This window comes from Ovis aries, chromosome 15, assembly GCF_016772045.2.
Source record: "Ovis aries strain OAR_USU_Benz2616 breed Rambouillet chromosome 15, ARS-UI_Ramb_v3.0, whole genome shotgun sequence".
In the NCBI taxonomy this organism is placed as follows: domain Eukaryota; kingdom Metazoa; phylum Chordata; class Mammalia; order Artiodactyla; family Bovidae; genus Ovis; species Ovis aries.
In genome coordinates this window covers 4,900,999-4,923,380 of record NC_056068.1, presented here as the reverse complement: position 1 = coordinate 4,923,380, position 22,382 = coordinate 4,900,999, and the positions used below count along the sequence as shown (strand labels likewise).

Sequence of the window (22,382 nt, the reverse complement as noted above, 5' to 3'; positions counted from 1 at the left end):
AACCTGTATACTGGCCGAAGCTCTCACCCTAGATACCATCTTCAACTAAAGACAAAAAAGTAGTGAAGTGGGGGTAGTGGTGTTAGCCTTCAAAAGGGAGGAAGGCAGTTTATGTGGAGATGCAAAAAAGCAAATGTTTAGAAGGAAATCTCTGGATTATGCAGACAGTGGGAAACAGAGAGGAAATTTGAAAGACTTTGCAGGTTCCTTCCTGACCACCATATCTAGTTTATACTGTACTTATCTATGGTGATAACTCCCTTCCTGGAATTGGTCCTCTATGATTATATTAATAATATTAATGAGCATTAATGTTAATATCAAGGCCAGAAAATGAAAGTTGCTCAGTCATGTCTGACTCTTTGCAACCCCGTGGACTGTACAGTTTATGGAATTCTCCAGACCAGAATATTGGAGTGGGTAGCCATTTCCTTCTCCAGCTGATGTTCCCTTCTCCAGGAGATCTTCCCAACCCAGAGATCAAACCCAGGTCTCCCATATTGCAGGTGGATTCTTTACCAGCTGAGCCACAAGGGAAGCCCAAGAATACTGGAGTGGGTAGCCTGTCCCTTCTCCGGGAGATCTTCCGAACCTAGGAATTGAACCAGGCCTCCCTCATTGCAGACAGATTCTTTACCAGCTGAGCTACCAGAGAAGCCCTAATATTGATGAGCATTAATATTAATATCAAGCCTTAAGGAATAATTTAAATGCTTTAAATATGTATTATTATAGTCTATAAATACAGCTAGAGCCTGAAATTTGTTTAATATTTTAGAATATTTTTAGAAAATTTCTAATATCTTAGAAATGAAACAATTTTTTTTTAAATTATAGGTTCCAAAGATGTACAGTGGGAATTTGTACATGGTTTGCTTGAAAATGCTATTTATGGAGGACGCATAGATAACTACTTTGACCTTAGAGTTCTTCAATCATACCTGAAGCAATTTTTTAATTCTTCAATAATTGATGTATTAAGCCAAAGGAATAAGAAAAGCATTTTTCCATACTCCATATCTCTGCCAAAATCCTGCAGCATTTTGGTAGGTAAAATTAATTGTTTTCAATTTATTACCAGATTGAAACTTCATAATTTCTTACATTATTAAAATATGTTGCTTCTTTTCACAAGTACAAGCAGTCTTCACTCACAGATACAGATTATTATTTATTATGCCAATATGCAGCCTGATTCTCTAAACTCTAGTTAGGTGTCCTATTGCTTTTGGATACTTACTGAGCACTGATTGATGATAATAGTATTGATAGATAAATCTTGAAAGCGGTGGCCTAGGAAAATTTCTAAATTGTAGGGCAGTTGTGAAGATCTGGAATGGGAGGATATACTACTTGTTTGTAATTATGATAGTGCTCTGATACAGTAAATTTGAAAAAAGCAAATATTAGTCAACAGATATCTATTTCATATTCTGGTTTATAAATTTAAAGTAGTTCTAAAGCTACAAGAGATATTAACCTAAAAAGATTTCATAGAAACATTTTTGTTTATATGAATTTATTTTATTTGACTGTAGCTTTTTGCTTTGAGTCATCTTATAGAAGTTTCCTAGAATGCAGTCATCTTTTCCAAAAAATAGTACAAAATGTAGCCCAAAGATTTCGGTTATTTTGCTACCAATTTGTATTTGTGTAAATGCCCCCGAAAAATGTTTTTATTGCCTGGAGTATTTAAATTACATGTTTCTTCATGAATTACAAAATATACATATATTTATATACTTCTTTCAGTATTGTGCCTTTTCTCTCATTCAAATATTTTTCAAGAAAATGCCTTTGTTTTAGTAGCATAAATCAAAAAATAAAATCTTGACTACCAATATTAAATATGTTACTCTTATTGATATCTGGTTTTTTTGAGTATTCCATCTTATTTTATTTTTCAGTATCTTCCATTCATTTAATCATTCAACAATACTTATTGAACATTTGCTCAATAATAACCCTGTTCAAGAATTGTGGATCTCTTGATGCATTGGTAGAGTTTACTTTTTAGTAGAAGAAACTTGGAGTCAGTGTGCAGACAGAAATATCACAGATATTTATTATTACATATTTATTTCTGATAAATATGTGGTACATGTGTTAGCATACCCTGACAAGTCTTTTGTCTCTATTGTTTGAAGTTTAAATTGAAAAATGAAATATATATAGGAAAGTAGATGTCATAAGTGCACAATTCAGTGCATACTTGTACACCGAACACATGAGTATAACCAGCACTGGAGTCAAGAAACAACATTATCAGCTCCCCGGAAGTCCTTCCACTTTTAGTTACTGTCTCCCCACACAGGATACATTAACCTAATTTCCAAAAACCTGTGTTCAGTTTTGCCTCTCTGTTTCATGTAAAGGATATCATTTGGTATACATTCTTTTGTGTCCAAGTGAGAATAAATCAGTTTGGATACGTAGAAGTCTGTTACTTAGGAAACATGTCCAAAGTAGAGACGATTCCCCAGTCTCAATGAGAAAGTTTCACAGATATTTAAAAATGAACCAAGTGTATAAATACAAAGAAAACAGTAGTTTTAAAATTATAAGATGGTATGTGATTTCCCTGGTGGTCCAGTGGTTAGGACTCCATGCTTCCACAGGCAGCGGACATGGGTTCAATCCCTGGTCAGGGAACTAAGATCTCACATGCTGCAAGGCACATCCAAAAAAGATGATGAAAAGAAAAAAGAAAAAACAAGAAAAAAATTTTTTTTAATTTAAAAATTATAAGATGATTCACTAGAGTCAATGTTTAGCTTTCTATTTAATTGAGTTACATAGAAGGAGAAAGCCCAAGTTTCCTAGGAGAGAACACTTAGACACACACACACACGCACAAATGTGTGCATATACACAAGTATACACGCACATATCATACATATATATTTATGCATATCTACTAATATGATGTGACTGAACACCTTAAGGAAGTTACTGCACTATAGGAGAGAAAAATTTTCAGAGAACAGCATTTCTTTTCAAGCTTTGACGTACTTCCTGGAGTTTAACTCCAGCACCTGTGTCTTGGAAATTCTTGAGAGGCAGCTGCGAAGGATGAGAAAGGATGAAGGGGGTGGGGGCAGAAGATGAGGCTGCTCCATTAAAAACAATTTATCCCACTTCAGCAAGAATAGTTTAGATGCATATAGAATACCTGCCTTAAAATAAACTTGTCTCTTCATGAAAACAAACAAAACAATTTCCATCTTTGGACCAAACTGAATAAATCATCTTGGTCTACTCTTAGTTTCCTATCTAGCTTCTGAAGTAGAAACTGTTCGGGTGAATGCTTGACAATCAAGCCTTTGTAGTGCTTATAGTAAGTCTTGGGATGAAAGGATAGGATTATCGATGCATTTCATCACACCTCACCAGTGACGACTAACTGGAACTGCTTTATAGTAAAGCAATTTACAAAGTAGTTCTTGTACATCAGACTGTGTATGTATATGTTTCTGAGGGTTCTATAAGTATTTTTAAAAAAAGATTGTTAGAGTATTTATTTCATTATAAGCAGAGCTATACTCTGCTAATTAGTCTTTGGTAGGTTACAGGATTCCAGCTAAGCTATTTAAAATCTTAAAGGATGATAAGTGCTACTCAATATGTCAGCAAATTTGGAAAACTGAGCAGTGGCCACAGGACTGGAAAAGGTCAATTTTCATTCCAATCCCAAAGAAGGGCAGTGCCAAAGAATACTCAAACTACCATACAGTTGCACTCATTTTGCATGCTAAAAAGATTATGTTCAAAATTCTTCAACCTAGGCTTCAGCAGTACATGAACCAAGAACTTCCAGATGTACAAGCTGGATTTAGAAAAGGCAGAGGTACCACACAGTGGTAAAGAATCTGCCAGTGCAGGAGACACAGGAGATTATAGTTCGATTCCTGGGTCGGAAAGATTCCCTGGAGAAAGAAATGGCAGCCCACTCCAGTATTCTTGCCTGGGAAATTCCATGGACAGAGAAGCCTGGTGGACCACAGTCCATGGGGTCTCAAAGAGTCAGACATGACTGAAGCAACTGAACACAAAGGAACCGGAGATCAAATTGCATTCATTGGATCATAGAGAAAGCAAGGGAATTTGAAAAGAAACATCCACTTCTGCTTCACTGACTACGCAAAAGCCTTTGACTATATGGGACCACAACAAACTGTGGAAAATTTTTATTTATTTTTATTTTATTTTTATTTATTTATTTATTTATTTATTTATTTATTTATTTTTTTAATTTTAAAATCTTTAATTCTTACATGCGTTCCCAAACATGAACCCCCCTCCCACCTCCCTCCCCATAACATCTCTCTGGGTCATCCCCATGCACCAGCCCCAAGCATGCTGCATCCTGCATCAGACATAGACTGGCGATTCGATTCTTACATGATAGTATACATGTTAGAATGCCATTCTCCCAAATCATCCCACCCTCTCCCTCTCCCTCTGAGTCCAAAATTTTTAAAGAGATAGGAATATCAGACCACCTTACCTGTCTCCTGAGAAACCTGTATGTGGGTTAGAACCTTCTATAGAACAACAGACTGGTTCAAAATTGGGAAAGGAGTACAACAAGGCTGCATATTGTCACCCTGTTTATTTAACTTATATGCAGAGTACATTATGCAAAATGCCAGGCTTGATGACGCATAAGCTGGAATCAAGATTGCAAAAGAAATATCCACGACCTCAGATATCATGGCAGAAAGTGAAGAGGAATTAAAGAACCTCTTTTTTACATTTTATTTTCCTGTTTTTAAATTATTTTTCATTTCTAAAGAATAAACTTTTTTCTTCTACAAACCCTTGTGTCGAGGGCTGACTTTCAGTGGATTGCAGCAAGGGAGCTGCTCTGCTGCCTATGAAACCCTGACCTGAAAACAGGTTGTCTAGGAATAGTTTAGCACCAGCTTCCCCATATACCATTTGTGATGGGGGAGGGAGTGACTGCCTTTCCAGTTTAAAGAGCCTGTTGATAAGGGTGAAAGAGGAGATTGAAAAGCCTGGCTTCAAACTCAGCATTCAAAAACACGAAGATCATGGCATCTAGTCCCCTCACTTCCTGGCAAATAGAAGGAGAAAAAGTGGAAGCAGTGACACATTTTCTATTCGTGGGCTCCAAAATCACCGTGAATGGTGACTGCAGCCATGAAATTAAAAGACACTTGCTTCTTGGGAGAAAATCTATGACAAACCTGGACAGCATATTAAAAAGCAGAGACATCACTTTGCCAACAAAGGTTCATGTAGTCAAAGCGATGGTTTTTCCGGTAGTCATGTATGGATGTGAGAGTTGAACCTCACATAAAGAAGGCTCAGTGTTGAAGAATTGATGCTTTTGAGCTATGGTGTTGGAGAAGAATCTTGAGAGTCCCTTAGACTACAAGGAGATCCAACCAGTCCATCCTAAAGGAAATCAACCCTGAATATTCATTGGAAGGACTGATGATGGAGCTGAAGCTCCAATACGTGGACCACTTGATGTGAAGAGCTGACTCATTGGAAAAGACCCTGATGTTGGGAAAGATAGAAGGCAAAAGAAGAGGGCAGCAGAAAAATGGTAAGAGCATCACCGACTCAAGCAAACTCCAGGAGATAGTGAAGGACAGGGAAGACTGGCGTGCCAGTCCATAGGGTCACAAAGATTCATACACGACCTAATGGCTGAACAACAGACATAGCCACTCATATATGTTTGCTTTAATCAATTCAGGGTCCCTTCAATTATGAGAAATGTCAGATAAAAAAGTATAATCTTACCTAATTTAAGTATGAAGAAGCCACGACAGAGAATTTCCATTAGATAACTGAGTTAATACTATGCACACTGAAAGTGAGGTTTACCTAGATAGTGTGACATGAATAACTAGTGATACTAGTCATACTTAGTGATATTCTGGTTCTTTCTGATTTCAGTGGTTGTAAACTTGATTTTTGGTGAAAAACTGTTTTTTACTTTTCTATGTTTAGGACTATCGTGCCGTCATTGAGAAACTTCCAGAGGATGACAAACCTAGTTTCTTTGGTCTGCCTGCTAACATTGCTCGCTCATCTCAGCGCATGATCAGTTCTCAGGTAACATTTTAGAAAAAATGTTGCTACTGAGCCTGAAAGAAACATTACATTTTATTTAATAGTACAGATCCATATGTTTCATTTAGTTTTTAAATTTTATGTAATATAATAGATTCTGTCTTAAATGAATTTAAAATGTTTCTATCTTAATACATTTGTTAAAATTAGTAAAATAATGCTGAATACGATCCATTTTATCCAAAATATATTGGTTTTACTCCTGTAATTTATCTTCTTAAGGGTATTTTAAATTTAGTTTAAGAAATTGAATATATCATTAAATTTAATATTGTCATTTGTGTATTGTTTGATAAAAGATAAATATTTAATTATTTAATGATTGAATATTGCAAAACATTGAGGGAAGTATGGATTTTTAAATTATTGAGATACAGAAAAACATAAGCCAAGAACACTATATATTCTAGCTTCTGTTTGGACCAAGAATAAGTTGGTCAAGTAATTAAGAGCTAACATTTATTGACATTTAACTGTGTGCCTGGTGTTTTAAGTGGTTTATACTCAGAAACTTTAGTCTTCATAAACTCTGTGAGGTAAGATCTGTCACTTTTCCCTCACAGTATGTGAAGAAATTGGTGGAGAGAGTTAAGTTTACTTACCAAAGATCGTAGAGCCAGTAAGAGGCAGGACTGATATTTAAATTGTCTGAGTAAAGACATGGCTTCTCCAACTGCTCCTCAGGCATGAATGTGCTGCTAAGCTATGTGTACCAAACTGTGAACTGATATATAGGCTCACTGTGGGTCAGCTTATGGAAAATTATTAAGGCTCTTAACAATTTACTTTTGGTAATTTATGGGCATCCTAGCTAGATTATCATATTTAGCTCCACAGTTTTGTATTTGTTTACTATTTCAGCCAACATTTATAAAATTGATAGTTTTCTCTCTTATTATTCACTAATTTTTTCCTCTAATTATTTGCTGAAATGTTCCTTGTGGAATTTTAATGTTCATTCTCACATCTTTGTAAACAATGTTCGAGTATATAAATATATGCTTATCTGCATAATATATAAATATGTATAACTGTTTTCTGGAACAAATGAGATCTTAACAACCTCTCTTCACCTATGCTAGCTGAAGACACTCTCTGGTTCCTTTTCCCTTTCTCATCCAAAGTGTTAAGTCAGATAGTCCACGAGAGAATATAAACTCCTACGTGTTCTTAGCTTCATAACATATTTGATTACACTCTTTTCTTGTCCCTCCATCCTTTTTGTTGACCTAAAATAGTTATTTTTAAGAAGTCCACCAATAACATAAGAATGTGTACATTTGAGCCTGTGTGTGTGTTGTATATGTGTTTGTTGTATGTAATTTTACAGTGCTTAAGCAAAAAGGTTAAAAGAATTAAAAAGTCATTAAAAGAATAAAAGTTTATTTTATAGAATCCAAGGGAGTATTTACTTTAGGAACCTTATAAATAGAAGTTCAAGAGTCTGTCTTTAACTTCCTGTTATTAACATAACATGGCTTTCACAACTTCTCAGTATCATTCAGCTTCTGAAAGGATTTAATTTAGCCAATGAAGGGAAAGAGTAAAGTAGGATAGATATAGCCTTGGAGACATCAGGGAAGGATAGAAGACAAGAAATAGAGAATACTGAGCATCTTTATCATATGGAAGGGCCCACCAACTACCTTCTTTTTGTACCTTCTTTTTCTCCTGGACCATGGATGGCTGCCACTGATGAGAGCTCAGAGTGTGTGGACTTGGCACTAAATCATAGCCTTGAAAAGTGAAAGTGAAGTTGCTCAGTCGTGTCTAACTCTTTGTGACCCCATGGACTATAGCCTACCAGACTCCTCAGTCCATGGAATTTTCGAGGCAAGAATACTGGAGTGGGTTGCCATTTTCTTCTCCAGGGGATCTTCCTGACCCAGGGATTGAACCTGGGTTTCCTGCATTGCAGGCAGACACTTTACCATCTGAGCCACCAAGGAAGCCCAATCATAGCCTTGGTTTTCCACAAATCTTCTATTACATTTTAGTCACATAGGTCCAGGGTTTGCATGTTATGCTAACCTGAAGTTCATCAGTCTAAGTGGAATCTCAAGAATTAGGGATTTCAAAGCAAACTAGGCAGACAAACATTTTACATTCATGTTAACTGTGTGGTTTCTAGGGAAGTAGGACAGAGGAGCCTGGCCAGCTACAGTCCATAAGGTTGCACGGAGCTGAGCATGACTGAGACAACTTAGCACAGCACTGTAGGAAGATGGGCCTCAATCTCGTCTTCCCAGATAGTCCTGAGACAACGTAGGCTTCATGTTTGCTTTTTTCTTATTCTAGTTAGTATGACAAACAGTTCTCCAAAAGTTACTTTACTATGAGTTAATCTCTGGTGTTTTTTCTTGTGTTAGTATTTAAATTTTTTTTCTTTACTACATTTTTATTTTTACTTTATTTTACTTTATAATACTGTATTGGTTTTGCCATACATTGACATGAATCCACCACGGGTGTACATGCGATCCCAAACATGAACTCCTCTCCCACCTCCCTCCCCACAACATCCCTCTGGGTCATCCCAGTGCACTAGCCCCAAGCATGCTGTATCCTGCATCGGACATAGACTGGTGATTCGATTCTTACATGATAGTATACATGTTTCAATGCCATTCTCCCAAATCATCCCACCCTCTCCCTCTCCCTCTGAGTCCGAAAGTCCGCTATACACATCTGTGTCTTTTTTGCTGTCTTGCATACAGGGTCATCATTGCCATCTTCCTAACTTCCATATATATGTGTTAGTATACTGTATTGGTGTTTTTCTTTCTGGCTTACTTCACTCTGTATAATCGGCTCCAGTTTCATCCATCTCATCAGAACTGATTCAAATGTATTCTTTTTAATAGCTGAGTAATACTCCATTGTGTATAGGTACCACAGATTTCTTATCCATTCATCTGCTGATGGACATCTAGGTTGTTTCCATGTCCTGGCTATTATAAACAGTGCTGCGATGAACATTGGGGTACATGTGTCTCTTTCAATTCTGATTTCCTCGGTGGGATTGCTGGGTCATATGGCAGTTCTATTTGCAATTTTTAAGGAATCTCCACACTGTTCTCCATAGTGGCTGTACTAGTTTGCATTCCCACCAACCTTCTCCAGCATTTATTGCTTGCAGATTTTTGGATCGCAGCCATTCTGACTGGCATGAAATGGTACCTCATTGTGGTTTTGATTTGCATTTCTCTGATAATGAGTGATGTTGAGCATCTTTTCATGTGTTTGTTAGCCATCCGTATGTCTTCTTTGGAGAAATGTCTGTTTAGCTCTTTGGCCCATTTTTTGATTGGGTCATTTATTTTTCTGGAATTGAGCTGCATAAGTTGCTTGTATATTTTTGAGATTAGTTGTTTGTCAGTTGCTTCATTTGCTATTATTTTCTCCCATTCCGAAGGCTGTCTTTTCACCTTGCTTATCGTTTCCTTTGTTGTGCAGAAGCTTTTAATTTTAATTAGATCCCATTTGTTTATTTTTGCTTTTATTTCCAGAATTCTGGGAGGTGGATCATAGAGGATCCTGCTGTGATGTATGTCGGAGAGTGTTTTGATAAATATTTATTAAATGAAAAGAGGATAACATGTTCTTCCTTGATGTTTTTTGGTGACATACTCTTTTTATATTTTAACTGTCAGTCTGGTTTACTGTTAATTTATTTAACTATTTAACAGTTCTTAATTATAATTTTTATACTTAAACAGCTTTCAGAGTACATCAATTACTGCAACATCTCTTCTTCATAATTATAAACATTTATATATAAACTGATAAAAATGTCTATATTTAGAGCATATTTAGAGGTTTTAGAGTACAAGTCACATTTGTAGCCACACTGAGAATGCTTGTTCTTCTTGAAAGTGAATGTTCAGATATGAAGAAGCCTGACTGACACTGAATAGAATTCCTTTATTGATCATATACAAGTTCAGGGATATGGAACTGATATTAAAGCAGGTATTTGATGATTTGGCATTTTTAAATGAACTGAGTACATCCCTCCTAGGCAGTTACCACATCTGGTTTATAACAGTGTTAGTGATGCGTATTTACAGGTGCTGTGAGTCAGCTGTTACTAGCCTTTTTTCTTTCTTGCTGATAGGGATATTTATTATATTACATATTTATAGTATGATATTAGTGCTTATGAGGCTTCCCAGGTGGTGCTAGTGGCAAAGAACCCACCTGCCAATGCAGGAGACATGAGAGACGTGGGTTTGATCCCTGAGTTGGGAAGATCCCCTGGAGGAGGAAATGACAACCCACTCCAGTATTCCTGCCTGGAGAATTCCATGGACAGAGGCATCTGGCAGGCTACAGTCCATAGGGTCACAAAGAGTTGGACTCAACTGAAGTGACTTAGCACATTATTGCTTATATTCATTATACTGTGCATTAGATCTCTATAGCTTATTTATTACTTGTTGTAAGTTTGTACCCTTAAACACTCTTATCTCCACCACCCTCATCCCCTGGTAACGGTCATTTTACTCTGTGTTTCATTTTGACTTTTCAGATTCAATAATTTAACTTTATCTGTCTGACTCATCTCAAATAGTATGTGTGCATGCTAAGTTGCTTCAATCGTGTCTGACTCTGAGCGATTGAGCCCGTGTCTCTTAGGCTTCCTGCGCTGGCAGGCAGGTTCTTTATCACTAGCACCATCTGGTACGCCCATCTCACACAGCATGATGTGTTTAATGTACATCCATGTTGTCACAAATGGAAGGCTATCCTCCTTTGTCGTGGCTGAATAATATCCCACTGTGTATATGTTCTACATCTTTTTTACTTATTCATTCATTGATGGGCACTTGGGTTGTCTTCATATCTTGGCTGTTGGGAACAATGCAGCCATCACCATGAGAATGCATATATTCTGCTGAAATCCTATTTTCATTTTTGGGGTATATACGTAGAAGTGGAATTTCAAGATTGTATAATACATCTATTTTTAATTTTTTAAGGAAATTCCGTACTGTTTACTACAGTGGCTGCACTAGTTTACACTCTCATCAGTGGTACATGAAGATTCCCTTTTCCTGGATCCTTCCCAACATTTGTTATTCTTTGCCTTTGATGATAGCCATTATGACAGGCGTTTGGTGATATCTCGTTGTGGCTTTCATTACCATTTCTCTGATCAGTGATGAGCATCTGTTCACGTGTCTGTTGACCATTTTGATGTACTCTTTGCCTCTTGTTCTTCGGCCTATTTTTTAATTGGACTTTTTTTGTGTGTGTGATGAAGGTGACTAAATTCTTTATACATTTTGAATGTTAACTCTTTATCTGATATATGGTTTGAAAAAATTGTCTCACATTCTGTAAGTTATCTTTTCATTTAGTTAATTGCTGGTTCTGCTGTGCAGAAACTTCTGATTTTGACGTAGTCACATTTGTTGATTTTTTTGTTGTTTGTCCTTTTGGTGTCATATTAAAAAATCACTGCCAAGACATTGCTTCTTCCCTACGTTTTCTTCTAGGAGTTTTGTGCTATCAAGTCTTACGTCTTTGATCTCTTTTGAGTTAACTGTTGTGAGTGATGTGAGATAGTATAATTTCATTGTTTCGCATGTATTTTTCCAGTTTTCCAGCACCATTAGTTGAAGAGACTACTCTTTCCCCATTGCATATTCTTGGCTCTCTTGTCAAATATTAGTTGACTTTATCTACTGGAATTTAATTCTGGACTTTCTATTCAGTTCCATTGGTCAATGTGTCTGTTTTTGTGTGAGTACAATACAGTTTGGTTCTTTTTTAGAATTTCAGCCTTTGGTAAAATACTCCTTAGTTTATTGTTAAGGTCATTGTACTGTCATTTTGAGTTTTCTTGTAGCACACTGAATTTCTTCATAACAGCTACTTTTAATTCTTTATCAGTTACTGCAATATTCTGTGTCTTTAGGTTTGACTGCTAGAAAATTGCTGTTTTCTTTTTGTAATACTTTATTGATGGAATTTTTCATGGTGTTTGATGAAAAGTGCCTTTGCCATCGCATTTGAGTTAGTGAATATCTTTCTCACTTAGTCAAAGAGTTTGTTTACTGTGGTTCTAACTGTTCAATAGGTTGGTAATTAGGAGCCTTTTTGTTTCCCAGAAGGTGGCAGTATAGCACAAGTTTTTGTTTTTTCTTATTAGAGAGGACTGCTGCTAAGCTGGGGGACAAGAGCATGCATTTAAAAAAATGTAAAAAGGTGGCAGCTAAGTTGGAGGAAGTGTGTCCTTAGCACTTGTGTATTTGGCTTACCCATGGCCCAGTAGGGGGTGTTTCAGTCGGAGGGCTTCCAACAGTCGGAGGGCCAGCATCCTGGGACAGACAGTAGGAAGCTCTTCCGTCCTTTCTTTTTGTCAGCTGCCTCCCTCTCCCTTCCCCCGTCACTGCCCTCTGTTCTCAGAGACAGCAGTGAGCCCTTGCTGCAGAGCGTGAGGCACTCTCTGCCTTGCCTTCTGCTCGCTCCGCCTGCTCCACCAGGAATGTCGTGCGGTTCCACTGCCTGATGCTCCGCTCCCACCTCAGCGCCACCTCCGCTCCTTCAGCGCCACCTCCACCCCGTCTGCCCCCCTCCGCCACCTCCAGCCCACCTCCACCACCTCATCGCCACCTCCGCCACCTCAGCCACCTCAGCGCCACCTCAGTGCCACCTCTGCCCCCTCAGTGCCACCGCCACGCCACCTCCTCTCCCTCAGCGCCACCTCCCCCACCTCAGCTCCTCCTCTGCCACAACAGCGCCACTTCAGCCACCTCAGCACCACCTCAGTGCCACCTCTGCCCCCTCAGCGCCACCTCCGTGCCACCTCAGCCACCTCAGGGCCACCTCTGCCACCTCAGCACCACCTCAGCCACCTCCACCACCTCAGCCCCACCTCAGCGCCACCTCTGCCACCTCAGCGCCACCTCTGCCACCTCAGCACCACCTCAGCCACCTCAGCACCACCTCAGCCACCTCCACCACCTCAGTGCCACCTCCGCCACCTCAGCCCCACCTCAGCGCCACCTCTGCCACCTCCGCCACCTCAGCGCCGCCTCTGCCCCCTCAGCATCACCTCAGCCACCTCCGCGCCACCTCCGTGCCACCTCTGCCCCTTCAGGCCACCTCCGCCCCCTCAGCGGCCCCTCAGCGCCGCAGCCGAGCTCTCCTTCTGCTGTCTGCTCCCTTCTGGTGCAGGTGTGTGGGTCTCATAGGTGTCACGGTGTGATGTGCAGAGTTGCTTTTTTTTTTTTTTTTCCCCATTTAGAGATGTCCAGTTAGTTGTAAATCAAAAAGGAGAGTAAAAAGGAGTGATTCATATTTCCATGAGGCTGGTGGTCACCTTTCTGATTCTTTGTTTTAATCTGTTGCAGTATCTCCACAATAAGGTATTTCATCGCCGCTAGCTATTATACTGCCCCTTTTTCCTTCAGTTCTTCCACCATGTTATAAATATTGTACGGATGTTGTAGCAGTAGTCAAATTGTGAATGTCAAAAGGAAGAAAATTCTTCAATTGGTTAATGATTTTGGCTGCCTCGGGTCTTCAGTCGCTGTGTGGGCTCTCACCTCGGTGAGCGGGGCTCCTCTAGTTGCCATGTGCGGGCTGCTCATTGCCCTGGCTTTCTGTCTTGGGGAGTAGGGGTGTGCAGGCAGCTTCAGCAGTTGTGGTATGCATGCTTGGTTGCCCCATGGCATGTAAAATCTTCCTGGACCAGGGATCGAACTTAAGTCCCTTACACTGGCAGGTGGATGCTTTACCACTGGACCACTGGGAAACCCCAAAAGGAAGAAACTATGGGTTTCAGTTTACATTGTTTTTAAAGTTATTTTTTATTGAAATAATGTTGCTTTGCAATATTGTATTAGTTTCTACTGTATAGCGATGGATCAAGAGACTACCATACAGAGTGAAGTCAGAGAAAAACAAATGTCGTATATTAACACCTATGTGTGGAATCTAGAAAAGTGATATAGATGATCATATATGATCGTACCATTTTATTTTTGATGATGGGGAGGGGGAGATATCATCTTGATATATTAATTTGGTATATAAATGAATATTATTTCTAATATTTATTTGAAGTGTCCATGTAAAATATCTAGTTTGAAATGTCTACTGGGAATTTTGACTAATTAAACACAGGAGAGAATTCAGATATAGATATGATTTAAAAGGGGTTGACAAATAGCAACATATTTGTGGGAGAGAAAGTCATGGGAATCAGAGATTATTAGAAAACACTGACAGAGCAAAAAGCGAAGATACCTGAAGATAGAACCCTGGGAAATACCTACATTTAACGTATATGTGAACCTGGAAAGGTTTTAGCAATAGTAAACTGCAGTCGGAAAATAAGACAATCAGAATTTTAAAGGCAGGTTCCAAGGTGATGGTAGTGTGTGGCAAAGAGTTTTAACCAGAATGGAGGAGGAGTTATCAGTGTTAAAGGTTGATTAGAACTGAGAGTAAGTCACGTGGCTTCCCAGGTGGCTCGGTGATAAAGAATTGCCTGCTAATGCAGGAATTGAGGGTTTGATCTCTGGGTCAGGAAGATCCCCTGGAGGAGGAAATGGCAACTCACTCCAATATTCCTGCCTGGAAAATTGCATAGATAGAGGAGCCCGGTGGGCTACAGTCCATGGGGTTGCAAAGAGTCTGTCTGATATGACTGAGCACATACCATGCACACACACACGGGCTTTGACCAGTTGTTTCTACAGCCTCTTCCTGTAGAAATTTAGAGGATAGATATCAAATTACAGTGTTTGGGGAGGTGGAGAGAGGGGAAGTTGTGCAAGTGAATATTCTTGTTGTTTTTCAGTCCCTAAATCGCGTTTGACTCTGTGACCTCATGAACTGCAGCATACCAGACTTCTCTGTCCTTTACTACCTCCCTGAGTTTTCTCAAACTCGAGTCCATTGAGTCGGTGATGCTGTCTTACCATCTCATCCTCTGCCACGTTCTTGTACTCCTCAAAGATTGCCCTCAATCTTTCTCAGCATTAGGGTCTTTTCCAGTGAGTCAGCCCTTTGCATTAGGTGGCCAAATTATTGGAACTTCAGCTTCAGCATCCATCCTTCCAGTGAATATTCAGGGTTGATTTCCTTTAGGATCCACTGGTTTGATCTTCTTGCAGTCCAAGGGATTCTCAAGAGTCTTCTCCAACACCACTATTTGAAGGCATCTATTCTGTGGCACTCAGCTAGCAGCCTCCTATTTTAAATTCAGGGTTCAACTGAGATTTTCCTTCCTCTACAAGATGTTTCCTTATCCCTTCAAATCTGGACTTGCTTCCCTGGTGGCTCAGATGGTAAAGAGTCTGCCTGCAGTGTGGGAGACCCGGGTTCAATCACTGGGTCAGGAAGATCCCATGGAGAAAGAAATGGCAACCCACTCCAGCATCCTTGCCTGAAAAATCCCATGATGGAGGAGTCTGGCAGGCTACAGGCCACTGGGGTCACAAAGAGTCAGACACGACTGAGTGACTTCACTTTCACTTTCACTTGTTTCTGTGGTATACTGTTCTTAGTTCAATAGAGCTCTTACTCTATATTGATTTTTAACTGTTTCCATGTGTATTTCCCCAAGAACAGAGGGATATATGTATAAGCTGAGTGAATACCTGAAACTACCAAATGGAAAGCATCAGTACTTCGGTGTTCAGCTTTCTTTATGGTCCAACTCTCACATCCATCCATGACTACTGGAAAACCCGCAGCTTTGACTAGACAGACCTCTGTCGGCAAAGTGATGTCTCTGCTTTTTAATATGCTTGCCATTTCCTTCTCCAGGGGATCTTCCTGACCCAGGGATCGAACCCGGGTCCCTGGCATTATAGGCAGACGCTTTTACTGTCTGAGCCACCAGGGAAGTCCAATATGCTTGTCTAGGTTTTCTTTATCATAGCTTTTCTTCCAGGGAGCAAGTATCTTTTAATTTTTTGGCTGCAGTCACTGTTGGCAGTTTTTGGAGCCCAAGAACAAAGTCTGTCACGGTTTGCGTTGTTTCCCCATCTATTTGCCATGAAGTGATGGGACCGGACGCCATGATTTTAGTTTTTTGAATGTTGAGTTTTAAACCAACTTTTTCACTCTTACCTGCCTCCTGAGAAATGTGTACGCAGGACCAGAAGCAACAGTTAGAACCAGACATGAAACATTGACTGGTTCAAAATCAGGAAAGGAGTAGAAGGCTGAATATTGTCACCCTGCTTATTTAACTTATATGAAGAGTACATCATGGGAAATGTCAAGCTGGAAAACTCACAGGCTGGACTCAAGATTGAAGGGAGAAATATCAATAACAGATATGCAGATGTTACCACTCTAATGGCAGAAAGCAAAGAGAAACTAAACAGCCTCTTGATGAGGGTGAAAGAGGAGAGTGAAAAAGCTGAGAGTATTGAGTAGAGCTCTTGTGCTGTTAATATATTAGTAGGTCCTTATTAGTTATCTATTTTATAAATAATAGTGTATGTCAACCCCAATCTTCCAATTTATCCCTACCTCCCCGTTATCCTCTGGAAATCATAAATTTATTTTCTACATCTGTAGCTCTATCTGTGTTTTATAGATAAGTTCATTTATACCCTTTTAAGATTCCATGTATAAGCGATGTCATATGATATTTATCTTCCTCTGTCTGCCTTATTTCACTCAGTATGACAATCTCTAGGTCCATCCATGTTCCTACAGGTGGCATTATTTTGTCCTTTTTATGGCTGAATTTTATCTTTTTTATTGTTAAAAATAAGTTCTAGTTGATACACCTTGTTTTGTTAAAAGTTTTTTATATAAGAAAATGAAAGCTAAACATAATTAAGTTTAATATTTAAAATCATGTTCTTGGGACTTCTTTCATAGTCCATTTAGTTGGGAATCTGCCCTGCAGTGAAAGGGATGTGGGTTCGACCCTGGGTCAGGGAACTAAGATCCCTCATGCAGTGGAGCAGCTGGGCATGTGGGCAGCAACTCCAGAGCCCATGCACCACAGCTAGAAAGCCCATGTGCCACAGTGAAAGATCCCACGTGCCACAACTAAGACCTGACCCAGTCAAACAAATAAATATTTAAAATGATGTTCTTTAGTCAATAAGTCCCTAAATTGTTATCATTAGTGTGTGTCCTTGTTTACCAAGGTGAGGCAATATCTTCTGGGGACATATATTGATTTTTGTCTGTCCAGATACATGATACACTTAAAATAGCACTCAGGAAGTTGTCGATCTCATTATTTTGCTTGGTTCCGGTAGAACTGTTAATGACAGTGCCATTTCTCCATCCGTCTCTTTCACGTCCCTTATCCCCTCCAACCAAAACTGAGCAGGAAGCAGTTCTCTTACGTCCTTGGTGGAAGAACAACAGCAAAGTCGCTGATTTTTCCCTGGGTTAATATTTAGATGCTGAGACCAAACAGGCTGTCTTTTCACTGGATTATATGAATGGGAATGTTAGAAATCTGTTCCTGATTATGGCCATACTTGGAGTGAAAGAAGGATCAATAATAGATTAACCTCAGAGACAGACAGAGCGATGAAAAGAGCATTATTTCTATGCTTACAATAAAAGAGTCCAAACCAAGTTCATGACTTTTCTTGAACCTGTTGGAGAGATAACTTCGCAGAACAATGACGTGAAATCTAAGGAGAGACAGGTGCCTACAGGTGATTATAAGATACAAGGGTTTGTCTACCTGGAGCAGGTGCAAGCAGGCACTGGTAGGAATTAAGCTTAGTGAATTGGTCAAGGCCACAGGCAGACTGGTAGAGAATGAAGGCCACAGATAACAGTGAGTTCTATCCATGGTCCTCTATATGGTGAGAGTACTTAGAAAGCTTCCTTTGTGGTGGGTGGCCCAAGGGCAGAGAAGGATGTCATTTGGGAAGGAGGAGAGGCCTGGAACTCTGCCCCTGTATACTTCATGGGGCAGAAGCCTTATCTGCGGAGAGAAACAAAGAAACACAATGAGAAGGATAAAAGCCGCTCTTGACCTTATAATGAAAGTGAAGTCGCTCAGTCGTGTCCGACTCTTTGCTACCCGTGGACTGTAGCCCACCAGGCTCCTCCATCCATGGGATTCTCCAGGCAAGAATACTGGAGTAGGTTGCCATTTCCTTCTCCAGGGGATCTTCCCGACCCAGGGATCGAACCCAGGTCTCCCACATTGCAGGCAGATGCTTTAACCTCTGCACCACCAGAGAAGCCCTTAAATACAAGAATCCAAGTACTAACATCAAAGATTTCAAGGGAGGAAAGGAAGCCAGGTTGAAAGAAGAAGGGGGAGGAGGCGGGGGGTGGGGCGCGAAAGGGGTGGCCTTACAGACGTCTCCTGCCACCTACAGATGCCCAGGTGGTATGGGACTTTTCCCTGGGCCTCCAGAGAAGGGAGGACTGGAACTTGGCCCTACCAGAAATCATACCAGACCAGAACCAGAATTTGAGTTCTCTGCCAAGAGGAGGTGATCAGTCTCCAATCCTCAGCTCAGGCTGAGGGCCCTTCGACCAGATTCCTGCATCCAGGACCGGGGGACTAGAAACACAGGGAAGGATAGGAAGGGTTAAGGAGAGGAAAGAGAGAGGGAAGGGGAGAGAGGTCAATAAAGTCTCTTGACCTTATAGTACTGAATGAAACTCAACTAGGAAAATGGAGTAGGGAAAGCTCTCTACCCCTCTGTTAGGGAAAGGAATGTATGCCTGAGTTATAGTTCAGAGGGGCCACATCCCTGAGCTCTGTGGGCACAGTATCCACCTATGACTGAAGGCAAATCAGGACAAGAATGCTGTCATCCCTTCGCCACCATCAAGAAAGAAGTGGCAGTGATTTCAGTGCCAGGGGTTATCATCAGTGCAGGCAGACCCTCTCTGAGACACACTGGCAAAGAGAAAAAATCCTCCACCCCTATGGGAAGGGGCGGGAATCTGTGCAGAACTACAGCTGGGACAAGGGAAGGGGCTCTGAGAAGGCCACGTCTCTAAGACCCAGGGACACAGTGTCTAGCTAAGACTGTTAGTTGTACTTATTTATATGCAAGATCAAATGGTTTCAGCTGTGATATAGAAATTATAAACGTGGATAAAATGAAAGTGCTAGAGATACAGTCTACACTAACAGAGGTGTAGGATGTGTTTGACAAGATAATCAATAGGCTTGAAACAGCCGTGGGGAGAATCACCAAAACTGAAGGTAAATCAATAAAAATTACCCAGACTGAAACAGAGGAGAAAAAAGAGTGAAAAAAAAAAACATGGAAGAAAGCATCCAATATTGTGGAATAATATGGAGCAGTGTAACAATTATGTAGTTGGGATCCACAAATCCATGAAGTTCAAAGAGCACCTTGCTGCATAAATCCCCATCCTACTAACACCAAGAAAAACAAGCCCACCTAAGCATAGACTATTTAGACTGTTGAAAACAAAAGTATAAAATACTGAAGACAGTGAGAGGGGGAGAAGACACATTACATACAAACGAACAAAGACAAGTAATAGAGCTGCCTTTTTCTCAGAAGCTATTCAAGGCAGAAGACAGTAGAATAGTGCCTTTAAAGTGCTGAATGAAAAAACGTTCAACCCTGAGTTCAATGCCTAGCAAAATATCTTTCAAAACTGAAGTGTTGAAGTTTTTCTTAAATAAAACCAGAATTTATTGCCAGCAGATTTACTCTACAAGATTGTTACAGGAAGTTATTCAGGCATAAGAGCTGTGGTTGCAGACAGAATGTTGGTTCAATACAAACAAATGAAGAGCTCTAGACATGGAATAACGGAGAAGGCAATGGCACCCCACTCCAGTACTCTTGCCTGGAAAATCCCATGGATGGTGGAGCCTGGTAGGCTGCAGTCCATGGGGTCACTAAGAGCTGGACATGACTGAGCGACTTCACTTTCACTTTTCACTTTCATGCATTGGAGAAGGAAATGGCAACCCTCTCCAGTGTTCTTGTCTGGAGAATCCCAGGGACAGGGGAGCCTGGTGGGCTGCCGTCTCTGGGGTCGCACAGAGTCGGACACGACTGAAGCTACTTAGCAGCAGCAGCAGCAGACATGGAATAAAGTGAGTTCAACTAAATTTTTATTTGATTTCTTTGAAAGATAACAGCCTAAAACAGAAAGTACTAATAGTTTCAGACTCCTGTGGGTCTATAGTATATGGAAAAATCAGACAATAACAAAAGCACAGAAGTTAGGAGGAAGGAATTTAGAGTATACAGTTTAACTTCCTTAGAACATGTAGGGCAATATGTGCGTTAGTTGCTCACTTGTGTCTGACTCTTTGTGATCCCATGGACTGTAGTCCTCCAGGCTCCTCTGTCCATGGGATTTCCCAGGCAAGAATACTGGAATGGGTTGCCGTTCCCTTCTCCAAGCTATCTTCCCAACCCAGGGATCAAATCCAGGTCTCCCACTTAGTAGGCAGATTCTTTACTCACTGAGCTACCAGGGAAGTCCTGTGGAGCAGTATAATAATATTTGAAGGCTGACACTGATTAATTAAAGGTGTAGAGTATAAACTGTAGGGTAACCACTATTTTTTAAACAAGTTGTAAATAATAAAGTAATATGGAGATAAATTAACAAAAGTGCTCAATTGAAGATTAGAGTTAGATATTAGCATATTTTATGACCATTGAGAACAGAATATTTTTATCCAGAGTGCAAATAATGTGATGTACAGAATGAACTGTAAGTATAATACTATAGGGGAGGAAACAAATTTTTTTTTTTCCAAATCTTCTAGATTCTCTTCTGTGACTTTATTAGAAAAACAGGTTAACAAGAGAAAAGCCTGCAAATTCATGTTTTGCATACCATAGGAACCTTCACAAGAAAACAAAGAAGCTGTTAAACTTGAGCAGTTTTAGGCCAGGTCTGATGAAGGGTGGAAGGTCATGGAAAAATGTGAATAGGACAGAGTGGTATGAGCTAAGAATTACAAGCTGGGGGAAATTAAGCATGGCCTGCTTGTTAAGATTTCTCTGTGTTCTTCTGACTTTAAAGATCAATATACACCTTTCCTCCAGATTATAGTGAGGATACCTCTCACTTGAGGGTGTTATCACTGTTCAGGAGAAGAAGGTCCTTCCTGTACTGGCTGTGCCTGTAACTTATAATACCCGATATGCCAAGGTGCCATATTTAGGGGTAGTGTCCTGAATCCCAGCAATACTTTTGTTAGTATTAGTGGTGAATGTGTCTTGAGTAAGCTATGCGTTTATGACAAATTTTAAGGTGATGGGCAACTTAAACATGTTTGATGACTGAGATAAAGCAACCAATGTAGAGGTGGAGATTGGATGTGCAAGAAATGGGTTGATACATGCAAACAGGGAGACTTGGGCAGGTATGCTAGCCTTGTAAAAACAGAAAGGATAATTGTTCCTTAAAGATGAGATGAAAAAGAACACAGGTCACAAAATGAGGTGTTTTGAAGCAGAGAGGAGAAATTTGAGGATTCTCGTGTCCTTGGTTTTCTGAATCTTTACACTAAAGGGTAAGGTTAGAAGTTTAGGAAAGTGGGAAAAGTTTAGATAAGTGTCTGTGTTCAGGGTTTTTTCAGAAAGAATCAGTGATACGTCAAATAATGTTCAGTGAGAATGGATAGCATGAATTTGTAGTGAAATGTCTTATCCTGTTTCCTTTCTTAAATATCTAATTATTTTCTAGTTGTTGGTAACGTCTACTTTTTGTCTAGTACTTAATGGATGCTAAAGATATTTTTAATCTTTTTGGATCATTAGCTTTAATTTTATATATAGACAATTTTAGTGCTCATGTGAATTATCCTGCTACTGAGATGTATTAAAATTTCATCTCTAAATGTACTAGTATTGCCTACTTTTTAGTATTAGCCATTCTGGTGAATGTGAAATGATATTACAATATTGTTTTAATTTATACTTTCCTGATAACTAATATTGAGAGACTTTTAATATGCTTACTTTAATATGCATGTCTGATCAAATCTTTTGCATGTTTTTAAAAAATTCAGTTATCAGTTATCTTACTATTGAGTTGTAAGTGTTCTTTATTGTTTTCCCCATTGAATTACTTTGGCTCCTTTGTACAAAATTAGTTGACCATATATTTATTTATTTATTTAAGATCTTATACTTGTATGCACTCAGAGTTTGTTTCTATTATGAAGTCTCTCCATATTATTACGTTAATGACTTTTTTGGGGGGGGTTTCAGGAGTCTTTACTTTTTTAAAATATAAATTTATTTATTTTAATTGGAGGCTAATTACTTTACAATATACGTTAACATGAATCTGACACA

General features: G+C 39.5%; 1 protein-coding gene across 2 annotated transcripts in view; it reads left to right on the top strand.

The window, feature by feature from the left end:
* The window catches only part of DYNC2H1 (dynein cytoplasmic 2 heavy chain 1), a 388,746-nt gene that overhangs the window by 238,442 nt on the left and 127,922 nt on the right, over positions 1–22,382 (top strand). For both annotated transcript variants that reach the window (XM_060399635.1, XM_004015967.6), the window contains exons 81-82: positions 838–1,046; positions 5,986–6,090. In XM_060399635.1, coding sequence (XP_060255618.1) covers positions 838–1,046; positions 5,986–6,090 — 314 coding nt within the window. The remainder of the gene's footprint in view (positions 1–837; positions 1,047–5,985; positions 6,091–22,382) is intronic.